General features: G+C 40.0%; 1 protein-coding gene across 1 annotated transcript; it reads left to right on the forward strand.

Moving 5' to 3' along the window:
* The first annotated feature begins 12 nt into the window (after positions 1-12).
* On the forward strand, positions 13-16553 carry LOC149309681 (ELL-associated factor 1-like). Its single transcript, XM_089532834.1, has 6 exons — positions 13-232; positions 7206-7300; positions 9143-9279; positions 10084-10250; positions 12134-12355; positions 13057-16553. The coding sequence occupies exons 1-6, from the start codon at positions 130-132 to the stop codon at positions 13101-13103; spliced, it is 771 nt and encodes a 256-aa protein (XP_089388960.1). The 5' UTR covers positions 13-129; the 3' UTR covers positions 13104-16553.
* The last annotated feature ends 121 nt before the right edge of the window (positions 16554-16674 follow it).

Below are 16674 nucleotides of genomic sequence, written 5' to 3' on the forward strand. Positions count from 1 at the left end.
CTTCTCTGGCGCTTTCCTAGTGGCACCACCGCCGAGGCCTAGGCCCGGAAGAGGCAGCGGGCGAGGAAGGAGGCGGGGGAAGGAGGCCGGTGTTTATCGCCCTTCTCCTCGTCGTCGTCTCTGTCAGCCATGAACGGAGCGGCGAACCCGCTGCTGGACAAGGAGCAGCACCCGCTGCAGCTCGGGGAGAGCTTCGAGAGGCACCCCAAGGCCTCCTTCCACACCATCCGCTGTGAGTGTTGCTGCTGCTGCTGCTGTTGTTGTTGTTGTTGTTGTTGTGTGCCTCCAAGTCCGGATGGCCACCCCCAAAGGCCAGCCCTGCACTTGGGTGTCTTTATTTGCCCTGGCCTCCCTCTGAGGCTGAGAGAGTGTGACTCTTGCCCAAGGCCACTCGGGGGGGTTCCAGCCCTAAGGCAGTTCTTGGAGCACCTTTGAGACTGGCTGAAAGGCGGCATAAGCTTTCCTAGGCTTCAGTCTGCTACTGCGTCCTCAGATGCCTCTGAGATGTAATGCACCTGAGGAAGGAGACAAGTCTACAAAAGCTCATGCTGCTGCCATTTTCCTTCTTTCAGTCAGTCTCAAAGGTGCAACATACAGCCGTCCCCAAACTGTGCCCTTTAAGAGATTGTGGACTTCAGCTCCCAGGAGCCTCAGCCATGTTGGCCGATACTGTGGGATTCTGGGAGTTGAAGTACAAAATTCCCTTAAAGGGCACAGTCTGGGGACCACTATCTGATCTTTCTCCCTCTCTCCGTATTGATTCGGATTAAACATGGCTATATCTTTGAATTGTTTCCTACTTGGGGTCATTTACAATGCACCTTGGCACCACTTGAACTGCCATGGCTCCATTTTGGTTTTGGGGTTTTTCCTTGCCATTTTTATGAGGCGACAACGCACTGCACACTCTTAAAGCGCTGCTGTTTCGCTTTAACTGCTCTGGCTGCCTCCTCCTGTTGCATTCTGGGATTTGCAGTTTAAGGAGGAGCATTTAGACTTCTCAGCCAAACAGCTCTTAGGCCTCACTGGACTACAAACCCCACAATGCAACAGGAGGCAGCCAGAGCAGGCAAAGTGGAGTAGCAGCACTATAAGAGTGTACTGCAATGCACACTGCAGAAATAATCCAGTTTGAGACCGCTTCAGCTGCCCTGGCTCAGTGCTAGGGAATCCTGGGAACTGTATGGTGGCATCAGAGCACTATCTGACAGAGGAGACTTATTGTCTCACAAAACAACAGTTCCCTTAGGATCAAATCACACTGCAGAAATAATCCAGTTTGAGGCCGCTTCAACTGCCCTGGCTCAATGCTAGGGAATCCTGGGAATTGTCGTTTTATGAGACACTGAGCCTTCTCCGTCAGAGAGAGCTCTGGCGCCACCGTACCATTCCCAGGATTCCATAGCACTGAGTCAAGGCAGTTAAAGAGGGCTCAAACTGGATTATTTCTGCAGTGTGTTTTGGTCCTAAAACTACACATTCCAAGGTTCCATAGCACAGCACTTAAAGCAGTATCAGACTGCATTATATCTACAGTGTAGATTCACCCCAACGTCCAACGCTCAAACAGCTACACTATACTGGTTTCTGGACAGGCAGGCAACCCAAAAGCAGACCTTCTTGGCCTTGGTCTATTTACTGTATCGCTGCCTTTTATTTGAACCCTCAAATGTGTTTCAGTGCTTTTAAATTTGAGCATCTCTGTGAACGTGGCACAGTGGTTTGAGTGTTGGACTAGGACTCTGGAGACCAGGGTTTGATTCCTTGCTTGGCCATGGAGGATATCACACGGGACGGGAGGCTCTCAATTTCAAAAGAGAAGATAGCAAGGTCAATTCGAAAATTCACGCAAGTACGTGATTACTTATCACACCTTAAATTTGCTGTAATGGCCTCCCCGAACGCGACCCAGATTCTGTGTGAAGTAAGCCATCACATCGGTGGATTCTTATTTGCGAATTGGCATCCTTGCTCATGCTCAGTGAGACTCCAGATGACTGGAGCATAGCATATTTAGGAACCAAGGAACCCCACAATTTACAAAAGAGGTTGGAGGGGGGACAGGACGAATGGTTGAAAGAATATGCTCTATTCATGTTAAAACAAGCATATATTCACTCTTGTCACGTTAAAATGTGAATATATTGGTTATCCAATAGCTCCCGGTCCATGCCTCTTAATTAGCAGGCAGCAGCCCCCCTCAGCAATGCTGAAAAACAAGCAGAAGCAAAATTAAAGCGGAATTGCAGCGAGGCTTCATGGCAAACCCCTCTTCTGTATTGGCGGGGGGGGGGGGGGGGGAACCAGGGCCAAAGGAGACATGCACATCACACCAAACAACAGCAAAGTTGCCTAGGAATAGGGTTTGTGACTTCGCTAGTTCACCAAATTTACTTAAGTGTGGATTAACACATGATTGCATTCAGAGTGTGTTCGGACTGCCAGCGATCGCGTGTGGTAACCTTTCACGCAATAACATGAGTATGCATGATTGCGTTCAGGATGACACTGGATTATACTTCCAGTTTCAGTCGTGTGATAGCCTTCCAAAACTGGGCAAGTCACACTCACTCAGCCTTAGAGGAAGGCAAGGGCAAACCTCCTCTGGATCAATCTTGTGAAGCAAACCACATGTTAGGTTTGCCTTAGGGTCACCATAAACTGCTTGAAGACACACAATACATGCACATCTCTGTATTTGGGATTGCCAGTGCACATTTGCTTAGGAATAAGCGCTGTTAAATTTGTTGGGGTTTGGTTGGGGGCAAACATGCATGGAGTAGTTTACAAAGAAGTAGCTGTGTTAGTCTCTTGCAGCATGAAAAGGAGGGAGTAGTAAAGGAATATAGCAGCACCTTTAAAACAAACTGGTTTTTATTTTAGCCTGAACTTTCGTGGATGTTGTTTACTGCCCTTGAGTCAACCCCAACTCATAGTGATTTTGTGGATGAAACATCTGTAACACCCGTTACACCCCCTATCATCCACTGCTCTGCCCAGGTCTTGCAGATCCAGGCCTGTGACCTCCATGATTGAGTCCAGCCATCCGGCATGTGGTCTTCCTTTTTTTAATGCTGCTTTCTTTCATTCCTAGCATTATTGTCTTTAGAAAAGAGCCATGCCTTCTCATGGTGTGGCCAAAGTTTGACAGCCTCAGTTTCATCATCTTGCCTTCCAGAGAGTGTTCAGGCTTGATTTGTTCTAGCACTCCTTTGGTTGACTGTTTGGCTGACTATGGTTGTTGTTGTTGTTGTTAACTGCCTTGGAGTCAGCCCAATTCATGGCGATCCTGTGGATGAGATATCTTTAACACTCCCTGTCCTCCACCGCTCTGCTATTCCTACAGACTTACATCCTTGTCCTCACTAATCGAGTCTATCCATCTGGTGTGCAATCTTCCTCTCTTTCTGCTCCCTTCCACCTTTCATAGCATTATTGTCTTTTCTAATGAGCCATGCCTTCTCATGATGTGACCAAAATACAGCAACCTAAATTTAATCATCTAGGCTACTAGGGGTATATATAGGGCTGCCATAATTGTCCACTTTTACCAGGGACAAAATGTAGGACAAATTCAAGACCAAACTGTAGGGCAACTGCAGGACAAAACTCAGCTCAAAATGTAGGACATTTAAGGTCCACCATTTTTCTTCAATGTCCTACATTTTGGGCTGAGTTTTGTCCTGCAGTTGTCCTACAGTTTGGTCTTGAATTTGTTCCACATTTTGTCCCTGGTAAAAGTGGACAATTATGGCAACCCTAGGTATATATCACGCTGGTATGGTTCACTCCTCCAGCACTACACCTCAAATTAGTTGATTTCTTTCTGTTGAGTTTCCTCACTGTCCAGCTCTCACATCTGTACATGGTGATGGGGAATAAACACCATGGCTTGGATGATTCTAACTTTAGTGCACAATTGTATATCTTTACTCTTTAGGATCTTGTCTAGTTCTGTCATGGCTGCCCTTCCCGTAGTTTTATTTCTTGATTGCAGTCTCCATTGTGATTAATATTCAATTCAAGGTGTGGGAAATCTTTTTACTCTTTCAATTTCCTTATTGTCTAGGTTGAATTTATGTAGATCCTCCTTGGTCATTTTTTTTAATGTTTAGCAATAAGCCTGGCTTTGAGCTTTCTTCTTTTGCCTTTCTTAGTAATTGTTCCAAGTCTATGAAGTTGAACAAGTAGGTAGGTGCAATGCATTCTTACCTGACCCCTTTGCCTGTTGGGAACCATTTTGTTATTCCATATTCTGTTCTAATAGTAGCCTCTTGTCCTGAGTACAGATCTTTCATCAAGACTATCAAATGTAGTGGCACTCCCATGTCTTTTAAGAGCATTCCATAACTTTTACAATCTCTGCAGTCAATAGCTTTCCTATAGACTATAAAGCTCATGCTTTTTCTTCTGGAATGCCTTTAAGATGAACTGTTTTTTATTTGAGCCTGAGCTTTTGTGCATACAAACCCATTTCTTCACATATGTGCTGTATTTGAAGAAGTGGGTTTATAGCCATGAAAGTTCAGTCTAAAATAAAAACCAGTTTGTCTTCAAGGTACTTATAGATTAAGGGCTCTAAAGGGTATAGAAACTAAAACCGTCTTAGTTCTTTTTGATTTCTTGAGAGATTTATCTTCTCTTTTACTGGCCGTCCTAGAATTGAGCCTTTAACAGCTTCATAACAAAATACTTAGGCGGTGCAGCCTTTCCTGTTGTGCTGGTAAAGCTTCTCTTTTTAACCCTCTGGGTGGATTGGGCTGCTGTTCAAACCTCAGGAGCAGGACTACTATAGTTGCCAACCCCCTTATTCCCATTACAACCTGGATTGCCAGTGCTGGATGGGAAAGTCAGCAGTTTACGAAAGCGTGGCTGTGTTATTAGATTGCAACAGCAAAAAAAAATTCTCTTGTTGTGAAGCTAAACAGGCCCATCTGGTAATTACTGCAGATCAAATTGCTATTGAAAGAGTAGCGAGAGAAGTCAACTAAGAAATTGACTTAGTCTGACTATCCTGTTCATGTTCTTATGAAGCACGTTCTTACTGAGCAGATCCCACTTCTGCATCCTTCAAAGTAAAAGGCTGATCTCCAGTGTTGCCAATTACCCTCGAAGATATTCCCCTATTGGTTCCCTGGAATCCCCCCAAATTACCTGGAAGGGGGCAGGACTTCTGGGATAGGGGGCCACAAGGCAATATGGGAAAGCCTCAAGGGGGCAGGACTTCCAGGATGGGGAAGGTATGTTTGGGCGGGAATTTCAAAATCCCCGGGAAAGTCAAAGAGAATTTTGAATACCTAAATTATTCAAAATCCCCTGAAACTCCCCAGAAATTTTGAAAACACAGAAATTTAACGGAACGAGATTAAATTCCCCGGATTCTGGAGAAATCCCCGGAAATCGGCAACACTGATCTCTTTCCTCCTTTACCTCATTGGATTAGCATCCAATAAGCTTCAGGTCTTTTTTCAAAAGAAAGGACATTTTGAACTGCTGCCTCTCAAGCAGAACAAGCAGCGTGGTTTGCCCTTCAGTGTACCCATTCCTGAGATGTTAACAGTATGCTGCAGACATCAGCCCATGCTAATGTTTATGTTTAAAAAAATGCATAATGTTTTAAAAAATGTATGTGGAGCAAGCTGCTGTTAAAGGCAGAACAACAAGTTAGGCCTGCCTCTTTCATTTAAGCCAGCAACCTACCTGGAGTTGTTAAACATCTAGTAACCAGGGCTTCTTTCACACTACAGAATTATAGCACTACAATTCCACCGTAACTGACATGGTTCCCACAGTATGGAATTTGCAGACGTTGATCATGATGGTGTGATCACATTAATACATATCTTGCCCTTCTTACAATAATGAGATAGGGCAATTTAATATATTTTAAAACAATAAAGATTTCAAAACTATACATACACTTCAATAAAAATATCAACATAAAAACTATTTAAAAGATAGTTAAAACTATTTAGAAAGTTAAAAACATTAAAATCCATTAAAATACTATGGCAACCATAAAACATCAGAGCACATCATTAAAAGACCATCCTATTCAGTTTCAAAAAGCCTGGTGGCATGAGAATGTTTGAATTTGCTTGGTGGAAGTTTAGAAAGGGACATTTAGGTGGAATCCACACTGCAGAAATAATCCAGTTTGACACTGCTTTAACTGCTGTGGCTCAGTGCTGTGGAATTATGGGAACTGTAGATTTGTAAGATATTTAGCCTTTTCTGTTAAAGAGTTCTGGTGCCACAACAAACTACAATTCCCAGAATCCCATAGCACTGAGCCATGGCACTTTAAGTGGTGTCAAATTGGATTATTTCCGCACTGCGGATGCAGCCTTAGAATTCTTAGCCAGAGAGCTGAAGTGGCTCCCCAATGGACAAGCCCCAGGATTTCATAAGATGGAAGCATGGCAGTTAAAGTAGAACCAAAGTCCTGTAATTGTACAGTGTGAGAGGGTCCAGGGTCACAACCTTACTCTTTTATAGCCAAAACTGTCCTGACAGCAAGCTCTTGACAATTCTCTCTACCTCTAAAACAGGGCTGGGTTACTTGTGGTCCTTCTGATGTCAGACCACAGTGCCTGTTATTCCTCAGCACTGGCAGTGCAGGTTATGACAGGTGGATGTTGTGGCACAGCAATATTGGGAGGAATACAGATTTTCACCCTGGCCTAAAATAATCCAGAATGGCAACTGAGATAACTGTGGACCAAGCTAACTGGAATTTGGACATAAAACATGAAGCAGACTGGCCTTCAACAAACAGTTGCTTGACCAAAGTGAGGAGGTAGGATTACACACACACAGAGCTAATAAACTCACAAAAGGCAGGACCAAGTAGAAAACATTTTATAATATTTTTAACAAAATGCCCATAAACTAACACTTAGTAAGCTACTTTTGAAACTAGGTTGTGTGTTTTTTTAAGTGTTGTAACTTGAGGAGCAGCAGTAGGGGAATTTGTGGATTGAGGCCAATGAACGGGAAAAAAGAAAAGACGTTTCACTATAGAAAAGATTCTGATGTCATAAATGATTTTTTAAACTTCAGTAACTTCTATTTATATCCTTTGAAGTGAACCATCCTAAAAGATCTGCTGTAGAGTAATAGCTAAAAGTGGGATAAATATGTCCCAGATGGATAACAACTGGGAAAGCCAAGGTATGATTATAACCAGTTCTTGTCCTCTCTAGATGATTTTAAACCAGCATCAATAGACACATCTTGTGAGGGGGAGCTTCAAGTCGGTAAAGGAGATGAAGTTACAATTACATTGCCACATATCCCAGTAAGTTTACTGTATATTAAAATGGGGTTTTCCCCAGGAGTTATGCTGTTCATGTCATTTGATTAGGACTTTTAATCTGTAACCAAAAAGAGCATTGTATGTTTTATAAGAGCTGAGAACACTTTGTAACTAGTAGGACTCATTTAATTGGCGATAACCAGATTTACCTGTTCTGTGCCTTGTTCTGTGCCTTATTCTGTAGGGCCAGTAATAATACAGCCTGTGCAATTTCTGAGTAAATAGCTATTTTAAGATTTTGTTTTTCTTCCTGGCAACATTTTTAATATAAGTTATGGGCCATTTCTTTTATTTTAAATGCTAGGAAAATTTCAAATATGCTCCTGAAATTCACCTTTGAAGATAGATAGATAGATAGATAGATAGATAGATAGATAGATAGGTAGGTAGATAGATGAATTATTAAATATCATTCAGGATAGATTTTCCTATCAATATGGTTTATAACAATCCATAAAGCATAATAGTAAGAGTATTAAAATGACATTAAAATATTAAAGCATAAGAGTACACAAATTGAGTTTTATAGTGTGCGTGTGTACACACACACATATGCCTTCAAGTCACCAATCAACTTAAAACGACCCAATGAGTTTTATAGGGTTTTCTTAGGCAAGGGATATCAGAGGTGGCTTTGCCAGTCTCTTCCTCTGAAATATAGCCTATAGCACCTGGTATTCCAGTTTCCCATCAAAGTACTAATTTACTTTGACATAAATCTGCCTAGTTCCCTTTGGAAGCAAACACTGTTACTGAATATAAATTGATACTTTCATTGTGTATGTTGTAAGTAGAACAAAAGACGTATTCACACACAAGCATACCTATTTGTAGTTGGTATTTGCCTTCAAGTTACGTTCCGATTCAGGGCAACCGTAACCGTATGGTTACCAAGGCAAAATTTATTTATTACTTACTTACCTACAGCAAGATCAACACAAAGTAATAAATAATTACAAAATTTTAGAATATTGAAATATATTAAATAGTTTCTAAATTTAAAAAGGGTTATAACAGTATTGAATAATACATATAACCATAAAACATGTGCAGTTTGGCTCAAAGGCTTAAGAAAAAAGCAGGTTTTGTTCAGAGAACCTTTGCCTTCCTCTTAGACTGAGAGAGTGTCTTGCCCCACAATACCCAACACACTAGTCACACTATCTGAGATAGGCTCTCTACATTAGTAACATCAAAGAAAAAGTGGTTAAATAGGCAGATGTTATTTTTACATCAAGAAAAGTAAACTTCTGAAATGCTGTTTAATTGCTGCATTAGAACTGACAATATTGTGTTGTGTCAAGATATAGGGACAAAACACACCGACAGTAAGAACCAGCTTCCCAGCGGCATGGGGTTGTGCTGTTTAGATAGTGCACGCCCCTAGGCCACTGAAAAGCCACATGACTGACCGCACATGCAGCAGCTTCACAGCATTTACACGGCGCAGCATTTACATGCACGGCACCGTAGAAACACAGAAAAGCTGCCATGGCATGCGGTTGCCAGAGTGCCGATCCAGCAGTCAAAGGGGTGGTGTGATGCCGCTCCTTCAGAGCCATCTGCTTTGCCCCTGAGTCATGATTTACATAGAGCTTTGAAATCAATGGGATTTGAGTTAATTGTGACTAAGTTAAGTCTATTGATTTCACTGAGTCTGCTCTAAGTGTGTCTAAGTCTTGATCCAATCCATAAACAGGAAACCTATTAAAATAAAATTGTTGCCTTGGAAATGAGAGATTAAATTTGGAATTAAAACAGTTTCATGTGAACATCCATGGTTGTCTAGATTTAAATGTAATCTGTGCTTTTCTCAAATGTTAGGGTTCTACTCCTCCAATGACTGTGTTCAAAGGAAATAAAAGGCCATACCAAAAGGACTGTGTGCTTATTATCAATCATGATACTGGGGAATATGTGCTTGAAAAGCTAAGCAGCAGCATTCAAGTCAAGAAGACAAGGTAAAAATGACTTTCACAAGCATAAAGGGCCAGCTGATAGATGCAGAAACAGCAGAGGATAAAGAATTTCTGAGACTGAACTGTTTCTGATTGCAGGGAGCAGACTTGTGAGCAGGATACATGTAACTCCTTTGAATTCTTGAATGTATTCAGAAGAGTAACAGGAAGGGGTGCAATTTTCATTGATCTCCCATCCCCATGTGGCTGAAAACTCTGCCCCTCCTCATTGTACTAAGGGAATAGTCTTACCAGTGGAGGGACTTCAGTATATTCTACCTTGCATGTTTACATACTAGGTTGTTTTAAACAGACAAACAAAATTGATACTGTGACTTACTAACATACTGAAGAAAACACTGAACTTTTTCCTGGAATGCTAGCATTCCAAATGTGGAAAGTCTTTGATATATAGGTGTATAAATACATCATCTATCACCTCCAGTATTAAGTGGTACAGTCTAGGCAGGGGTGTACCTCGTGCTATTTTTACTGGTTTGAATTTGAATTTGGGTAGCTTTTAGAAATTATAGGGGGAATGACTTGGGTAGTGTTTTTGCATTTTCAAGGACCATGGACTTCATTGTGCAACATGACTAAATGCCTCATTCTCATTTGCTCATTAAATCAGTGTTACACTTATATATATTGTGCATCCATATTTTTAATATAATTCTGATTCAGAATATTGAACTTTAGAGAAATTTTGGAAAGGCTGAAAGAGTATCAGGAAAGAGAGGAATTAGAAGTAAGATATTGTAGTGTGTTTGTGGTATAATTTTCTGTATTTAAAATACTTTGTTGTAGAGCTGAAGGCAGCAGTAAAATCCAAGCACGAATAGAGCAACAATCTGCCCGAGCTTCACAACCTTCCACTCAGTTCAGGGCTCCCACAAAGCCAGCAGCTGGTCCCAAAACCTCCCCGTTGAAAGACAATCCTTCACCGGAGCCTCAGCTGGATGACATTAAGCGAGGTACGGAAATCATGATCCTTTCCATTTTTTATTTCGTAACTTTATTTATTATATTTTTATATACTGTACATTAAGAAAGCCACCTGAGCATTTTTTGGGGGGGGAGGGAAGAAAGTACATGTAAGCATCTCATCAAAATTACCAAAGGGATCTTGCAGCCCCTTTGAGGTTAACTGCGTGAAAGAAGTTGTGGCATAAGCTTTCGTACACGTGGTTTATTTCCTCAGATACTTTCAGATGCATGGCTGTCTTTCTGAATCCAAATATAGTCGCTTCTCCTTTCTCGCAGACTTGGGATACACATTCTTGATTACTCATGGAGGGGCAACCTCTATTATGTTCAATGGGGCACGCCCCTGCACGCTCACAAGGGCACATCCCATTCAAGCCTATGTGGCTTGAATATGTGCGAGTCTCCGTTTTTGCAAGAGCGTCCAGAACAGATCACCCGCGAAAACAGAGGGTTGACTGTATAGTGTCAAGCAACAAGCATTGATTTAAAAATAGTATCAGAACAAATAGCAGAAACCAGCATAACCTCAATATAAAACTTGGTTAACTATAAATACTTTTCTGTGGACCCTTTCACACTACACAGTTATGGTGCTATGATTCCATTAGTTGCCATTGTTCCATCCTATGGAATCCTGGGATTCTCAGTTTATGGAGGAGTATTTAAAATTCACAGCCAGAGAGCACAGGTGTGTCACCAAACTAAAAACCTCAGGGTTCCACAGTATGAAATCATGGCTGTTAAAGTGGAGTATACAGTTGGCCCTGCTTATCTATGAATTCTGCATGCATGGATTCAACCAATCACAGTTCAAAAATATTCACCGCACAAAAGTTCCAAAAAGCAAACCTTAATTTTGCTGTTTTATATAAGGGATACCATTTTAGTATGTCATTGAATATAATGGGACTTGAGCAGTTGGTGCAGTGGTTAAATGCCTGTACTGTAGCCACTCACTCACAAACCACAAGGTTGTGAGTTCAATACCAGCTGGGGACTTCAGGTTGACTCAGGCTGGCATCCTTCCATAGGTCCCTAAAATGAATACCCAGCTTGTTGGGGGCTTACACTTTGTAAACTGTTTAGTACATTGGTAAGCGGTATGGAAATACGCTTGCTTTTCCTAAGGAAAGCTTGTTCACTTTTCTTCGAACTTAAGAGACAGAGTATATGTGTATATGTATGTAATCATGATTTAAATCCTGTATATATTTCAGACTTCCTGTTCTGAATAGTCAGTACGTGATAATCTCCAGTTGTCACATAAATTACATTATCTGACTTCATCTTATTGGCGCATACTACCTAGATTTACCAAATTCTACATATGAACCTGATATTATGAATAGCATTAATAGCATAGGAAAAAACAATTAGGCATGTTGTCCATAAGTAAAGCCAAATGCAGGCATGCACAGGCACACCCAATGGGCAATCCCCCAGCTCAGTTTTTTGGCTTCTTGTTTCCCACATCCTCAAATTTTTGTACCGTTATGCCTGATGAAACAGTCTGGAGAACTTGAAACCTCCCAAAGGTATTATTCAGCTCTGTATTTTGATACTGTGAAGACATTCATGACTTGCAAATGTACAGTCAGCCCTTCTTATACACGGATTTTTTATACACGGATTCAAGCATACACGGTTTGAAAATGTTCCAAAAAAGTATAAATTTACCTTGATTTTCCATTTTTTATAAGGGACACCATTGTGCTATGTCATTATATTTAATGGGACTTGAGCATACACGGATTTTGTTATACACGGGGGATCTTGGAACCAAACCCCAGCGTATAACAAGGGTCCACTGTATACATCCTCTGGAGGTCTGTTAATTTATTGATTCTTTGCAAATGTCCTTTCATTCTAGAGCTAAGAGCTGAGGTCGAAATTATTGAGCAGATGAGTAGCAGTAGTGGCAGTTCCTCAGATTCGGAAAGCTCCTCTGGGAGTGATGATGAAAGCTCTACCAGTGGTGGAGATGAGGCTGCACACCCTTCCCCTTCTCAGCAGTACCACAACAGGAACTCTGTTGCTAACGGTACTGGTACCGGCCGGCCACAAGGAAGCAATCAGCTCATGAACACCCTTAGTAAGTTTTTCCTCCTTCTCAGCTACCTGTCATGGGGCATACATTTTTTAAAAGGGTCAAAGTACACAACATTCTCAGCTGACATGAATTTTTAAAATGGGCAGTGGCTTTGGGAGAGGGGCGCAGTGGAGATGCAGAGCTCCACCCATTCTTCTGCACATTATTTTCTTTCTGAATTCTCATCTCCTAAAGGCTTTATCTCTTACAATTAGTGCCAGGGTAGTTTGTATGTATTTTTGTTTAAGGTGTACTTAGTCATAATTGGATGGGTTGGTATGTTATCTTGTCATGCACGCATCTACATATGGGGGTGGGGGTGGAGATTGCTGTTCTAATGAAAACATTGTTGGTGTTGTGGGTCCTTTCCCCATCTTCTTTGTGTTTCTTTGACCTTTTTTATCAGAATTCTATTGATTTGGGTAATAAATACAAAAGTAAGCTACTGCCAGTTAGCTTTAAAACATTTGTTATTTTCAATTTCCAGTATGATATTTTCAGTCATGCTAGGTAAAAATGGGACGAGCATGGATTTGCTTTGAGGAGCTGTTACCAGGGGCTATAAGCACAATGAAAATTTTATTCATTTTAAGCCCAGTAAATAAACAGCAACAAAGCTATAAGCTGACAAGGGCTTTGTAGACCTTCCCATCCAAGAGTAGAACACAGAAAACAATGTAACTTTCTTTTTCTTTTAAATGCAGGAAATGACTTGCAGTTGAGTGAATCTGGGAGCGACAGTGATGATTAAAATGAGGTTTCTCCTTTCCTGTTGCAAAGATGCAGATTTACCGAGCAGTAAGAATGACACATAAGTGGAAGCCGGTTTGGGACACAGCTGTACAAACATGTGACTTGGGGGTGGTCCAAAGACAACAAATGTTCCTGAGGCAAGGCTTATTTTGTGTTAATTCTGTCTGTAAATTGTGTATGTTGTGTATATTCTGAAGTTTTTAAACAGATGTGAATATACTATCTGATACAGTGATCTATGTTCCTTACATGCTAATACTACATAAAGCTTAAATAATAATTGTGGTGTAATCTAATAGGACTCTTGCTTTTAGGAATGGTTTGGTGCCCTGGCAGTTTTTAAAGCAAAAGTTGTCTGTGGCCTAAATGTATGCTAGGTTTACCATTTTGAAAACCAAATAAGAAATGGAGTGCAGATTTTTGAAAGGAGGGCATCAGACTAAGATATAACATTACATTTGGGTTTCTTGAGATTAAGGCAGATATATGGATTGTCTTTGGTGAGTAAGAACTGCATCCAAGCAAGGAACCATAGTATTCTGGAAGAGAGTCAGCTTTTCTTTTTGCCTTCTGGGTTTTTGATGTGCCCCTAAGTGGCTGACAGAGGCATATGTAGGGGGGCACACTGTTAGATCTTCTCATAGACCTTTATGAATGTACAGAACTTAGAAGACTAATACAAAACTTTACTGTTGGTGAGACCTCATACAGTGAAGAATGTTTTCTTTTAAATGATAGTTTAACTGAAAAGGGTAAAAAAAAAACCCTCCCTTTATTTCTTCTGTGTAAGAAAATCTGTATGCCCAACATCTATGCTGTCAAGTATGAATGTTCATGTTTGCTTCCTCTATGCATGGTGCACCCCATATTCATTGGGACATCATATTTGCCTGAGCTCATGATGAAACAGATATGTGCACATGATAGTAAATACGTGGAGGACCCAAAATTTCAACAGATAGAAGTGATATCTTCCTTGGAAATGTATCTTGTTTTCCTAACATTTGGTGAAGATGGCATGAGAATGTTGAAGCTTATATCTTCTCAAACTGAGAAACAACTGTTTCCCTATATGGAGTCCCAGTAATCAATTTTTACCTGTCAAGTTTATCAGTAGAGGACACAACTCTTAATGGGTTATTTTGGTATATCCTGCAGCATGCATATAGCATGCAGGAATATTACCTTGACAACAGTATAGTAGTTGAAATAAAAAGCAGAAAGTGAATGTGGAAATCTCAAACCAGCCAAAAGCTCATTTAGCAAAAGGAGAGAAGATTGGTAAATATATATATATATGAAAAATCAGTATTCACCTGGTATCTAAAACTATGAACCTATTGACTGACTGGCATTTGTGCTGCTTCAGAGGTCAAAAAGCAGATTTTGTTTCCTGTCTGGTTTTTCAAAAATGTTTCCCCTCAACCCAGGTGTTTAATAACTCTGACAATTTTTGATGTTTTATAGAACAGGTTTTCCATACCATTATCTGTATGTATTATATGTGTTTTAAAGGCCTCTCTGTGTTAAATGTAATCTAGCATTTTATTTTGTTTTTAATTTTGACAGGCAGATATGTATACATTTTGTGTTCTTGAGAGAGACTAGAAACTCTAACACGTTATAAAACTAATTTTCTAGATTAATCTGATTTATATTGCTACAATTATGTACAATTTTACATGTGGTTAATGGACAAAAATCTTTAGAGTTGTGTATAAAATAATGTTTTCCAAGATGTGTACCTAAATGAGATTGACTGATCAGAGAGCTTGTAAATAAATATTTTTAAAACTGATAGGCATTCTAGCAGTCCCATGAAACCTCAGCTGTATACTGTCAAGGATCTTCTCCCATCTCATTACATATGTACGGCATATGTATTCAAGGATTTAAATTGATTAGTCCTGTTTAACAGGCTGCCTGTAGAACATGTGGCCTAATAACTTTGCTTTAATTATCCCTTAGTCTATCAGACAGGGAAAACAGAAATTATTTCTACTTTTAATTAAATAAAGGTGCCTTAGCTGTATATGAATTTAAACAAAGATCTATGTTTTCTTTTGTGGTTCTGTCATTTTGATACAACAGCTCCAGCCTCTAAATACCCGTGGAAAAGGCCTGATGCATACTTTGGTGTCAAGATATAGCTAGCTGTTACGCAGATGAAGCTACAATACTACTGTGGCACTTGATAGAAAGCCTCTTATGTATGCTCCTGTCTTACATAGGCCTGCCTTTCTTGTTCCTTTCTTTTTGACAAGGAATAGGTGTGCCTTGTCATGAGAATTGGTAGGCTGATGGAGCAATCCCCATATACTCAGTGCTAGTATAGATGTGGGTAAAAGAGAGTCAAAGGAATGTTAATTTTTTGGATTACAGAACCCCTGGCATGGGGATTCTTTAAACTGTAATCCAAAACCTTGGCCAAAATTGGGTGAGCTTTAAGAGCCAAATGGGGTAGAGTTTAGACAACTGTACTCCTCTTAGCTCATGTAGAAACTGGTGTAGCTTAAACAGATGTAAAACATTCATGTAAGACATTTGAGTGCTACACCATTTTGAATTTTAGGATGGTTTGCTCAGAAATGTTCCACACCATAAAGTGAATGAAATTACATACATACCAAATATGGTTCATATGCTTGGCTTTCTATCTTTCTAACATATTTGAAAGAAGAAAACCCAAATCTTTTGTTTAATGTTGCATTCCTAATTCTGAACCTTCCTCAGTATATAGATGGCATTGCACAAATTTAGAATTAGGAACTGAATGTAGAATTTAGCAAGTGGGAGAATCTTGCTTTGTTTGTAATCAGGTTTCCAAGCCTTATGCAAGCATTATTGGAAGAAATCTCTGCAATGATGCAGCACAGGTTTTCAGCGGTGAAAGGACAAGCCTTTTGCATCTGATTGTTCCTCCTCATGACTACTAGCAGAAAATAAATATAGTAATTTAATTATGGCTATAATCTTCTCTACACCCAGTTTAACAGAGTTTACTTCTGTGTGAGCCTATATGGATTATGCTGCAAATGGTTTGTACACAACAACCTGAAGACATGTATTTGGTCCAAAAGCTGAAGAAAGACTGAAGCATGTATGAAGTTTGTATGGCATATTCCTTGTGCAATGGAGCTTTCATATTTGATATTTTCCTAAAAGGTTGTGCTTTGTTCAGGTCTCATGCCACTTGACATAAAAAGCAATGGTACTAGATTGTACCAACTGAAGACCTATTTCAAGCATTAAAGTAGTAAAAGTAGGACTAAGACAAAACTCAAATGTATAATATGCTATTTTTGATGCCGTAAATGTATTTGCCTCATTAGTCTAAGCATATGTACGTTTACATTTATGTAAATTGTATATATACATATACTGAGCTTGTAAATTTTGTAGTTTTTTTCTTTCTAACAATTTATTTAAATAAAAATATTAACATCAACAGTGCTAGTTGTGTTCTTTATTCCTCATTTTTTTTCCTCCTAGTTCATCCTAAATTTGGTCTCACCCATTGCTTAGTGTTAATTACCCAACAAGATCCACTACTTTATTCTGCACATGAT

Source organism: Sceloporus occidentalis, unplaced genomic scaffold (assembly GCF_023333645.1).
Source record: "Sceloporus occidentalis isolate IW3139 unplaced genomic scaffold, rSceOcc1.0.p SCAF_7, whole genome shotgun sequence".
Classification (NCBI taxonomy): Eukaryota; Metazoa; Chordata; class Lepidosauria; order Squamata; family Phrynosomatidae; genus Sceloporus; species Sceloporus occidentalis.

Coding starts and splice junctions, on each gene's coding strand:
- LOC149309681 (XM_089532834.1), top strand. CDS start 130: ATGAACGGAGCGGCGAACCCGCTGCTGGACAAGGAGCAGCACCCGCTG. Junction 9,280..10,083: donor ATTCAAGTCAAGAAGACAAG/GTAAAAATGACT, acceptor ACTTTGTTGTAG/AGCTGAAGGCAGCAGTAAAA. Junction 12,356..13,056: donor TCAGCTCATGAACACCCTTA/GTAAGTTTTTCC, acceptor TTTTAAATGCAG/GAAATGACTTGCAGTTGAGT.